Source organism: Danio rerio, chromosome 20 (genome assembly GCF_052040795.2).
Source record: "Danio rerio strain M-AB ecotype USA chromosome 20, GRCz13ab, whole genome shotgun sequence".
In the NCBI taxonomy this organism is placed as follows: Eukaryota; Metazoa; Chordata; class Actinopteri; order Cypriniformes; family Danionidae; genus Danio; species Danio rerio.
This window is the reverse complement of record NC_141040.1, coordinates 37,622,872-37,624,740: the sequence shown is the minus strand read 5'-3', so window position 1 is coordinate 37,624,740 and position 1,869 is coordinate 37,622,872. Positions and strand designations below refer to the sequence as shown.

The 1,869-nt window shown below is 33.1% G+C and overlaps 1 protein-coding gene across 1 annotated transcript in view; it reads left to right on the top strand.

Annotated features, from left to right (window-relative positions):
- Positions 1-1,869, top strand: part of LOC137488592 (rho-associated protein kinase 2-like) — a 57,005-nt gene that overhangs the window by 28,398 nt on the left and 26,738 nt on the right. Inside the window, exons 3-5 of the mRNA XM_087298435.1 lie at positions 79-173; positions 288-470; positions 1,363-1,534. Of these exons, the coding sequence (XP_087154561.1) occupies positions 111-173; positions 288-470; positions 1,363-1,534 (418 nt within the window). The 5' untranslated portion in view covers positions 79-110. The remainder of the gene's footprint in view (positions 1-78; positions 174-287; positions 471-1,362; positions 1,535-1,869) is intronic.

Here is a 1,869-nt window from a genome sequence, read left to right as displayed (position 1 = left end):
GTGAGCTGACTTCTATAATAATATAAATAGAGTGATGGTACAATGTTCATTTACCATGCTTTAACATTTAATAAACAGAGCTGGAGAAGATCAAAGAAGAAGAGAAACAGATGAAATCTCTCACAGTGTCGTATGAGAAGCAGATACAGGTGGAGAAAACACTCAAGATTCAGGTGCATTTTGAATTTTTTATCACAGCTTTGTAACTGTTGATTACATCATAGCTTAAAATAGCTGTTTTTTTTCATGTCTCGGCTGAATTCTAATATCAGATGTCTGTATTGTAGGCTATAAACAAGCTGGCGGAGGTCATGAAGAAGACGGACGGCAGGCCACAGCAAATCAACAACACAGACATCCGCAGGAAGGAGAAGGAGATCAGGCAACTCCAGCTGCAGTTCCACACGGAGAAAGAAAAGCTTAACCACTCCATCATCAAATACCAGAGAGAAATCAACAACATGCAGGCTGTAAGTGACACTAAATAAATGTAACATCTTTTTTTTTTAAATCCTTCGTTGTACATATCATTAGGGCTTGATATTGATTCAGATCTGATTCTGAATCACAAGCTGTCAATGTGATGCGATTTGAATCTCGATTCAATTATGCGAATATAGACTTTAGTGGCACTCTTGAGTACCTTAACACAGAACCTGCCTTTGTGTTTTAGATGCATAAATATAGGCGGTCATAATATGAAACGCAGCAGGGCCCATATTTATTAATATATATTTATAAACACAACAACAGTCTTATGTTTTTCTGACTTAATGTAATGAAGTAAAGAGATGTATTGAAGATAGCAACTTCCATGATTCCACACTCAGTCACAGCCACATAATGCCACACTTTACAAAAAGGCACCTGTCAGTCCTTATGTGTCTCTTTCAAAGCAAAAACAGCTAAAGTAAATTGATATATCATGGCATCTTTATATTCCTGCTCTGGTTAATTCAAGCAGTTCTTTTATGATTAATTGTAAGTCACTATGGATAAAAGCATCTGCTAAATGAATAAATGTAAACATACAGTGTCAAACTCTATAGAAAAATCTATCAATTGTAATTATTATTATTATTATTATTATTATTATTATTATTATTATTATTATTATTATTATTATTATTATTATTATTATATGTTGTCTAGTTATACAGTGGATTCCCCCACATGCTCTTAGAAAACACACTTACTGTAAAAAAATAATAATATAGAAAAAAATAATCCACAGCTCTCATGTGTCAATATTGTATTGATTACTTAAAAAATAAAAAGATACATTGATTCCTTTTTTCTAGCATTTCATACAATCCATAAATGTCTGAATCTTTTCAGAAAATTGTGTTGTTGTGTGTGCAGATGATAGCAGAGGAGTCTCAGGTGCGTCTGGAGATGCAGATGTCTCTGGACAGTAAAGACAGTGATATTGAGCGTCTGCGCAGTCAACTCACGTCTCTGAGCATTCACTCTCTGGACACCACCAGCATCAGCAGCATCGGCAATGACCTGGATTCTGACGAGGCTTATCCAGGTAACACTGCAGGTTATGACATATTATTAGCAGTGTAAAGATCAGTGCTTAGGGTGGCATAAGCCACAAATGTTTACACTAAACCTCAATTTATTTAATCAATTTTATAATGTTCTGTAATTACAGACCAGACAATAAAAATATACACTAGGTATAAAAAAGATATATAAAGAAATGTGTTTAGTTTGTTCAATTATTAACTTTCTTTACTTATTACACATTATTATTTTAACTAATTAACTTAACTAAATTCAGTTAACATTTAATTGGGTATTCTCTCCATTCATTTATATTTCAATTACTTTTTTATGGATTTCCCCTTACAAATTTACTTA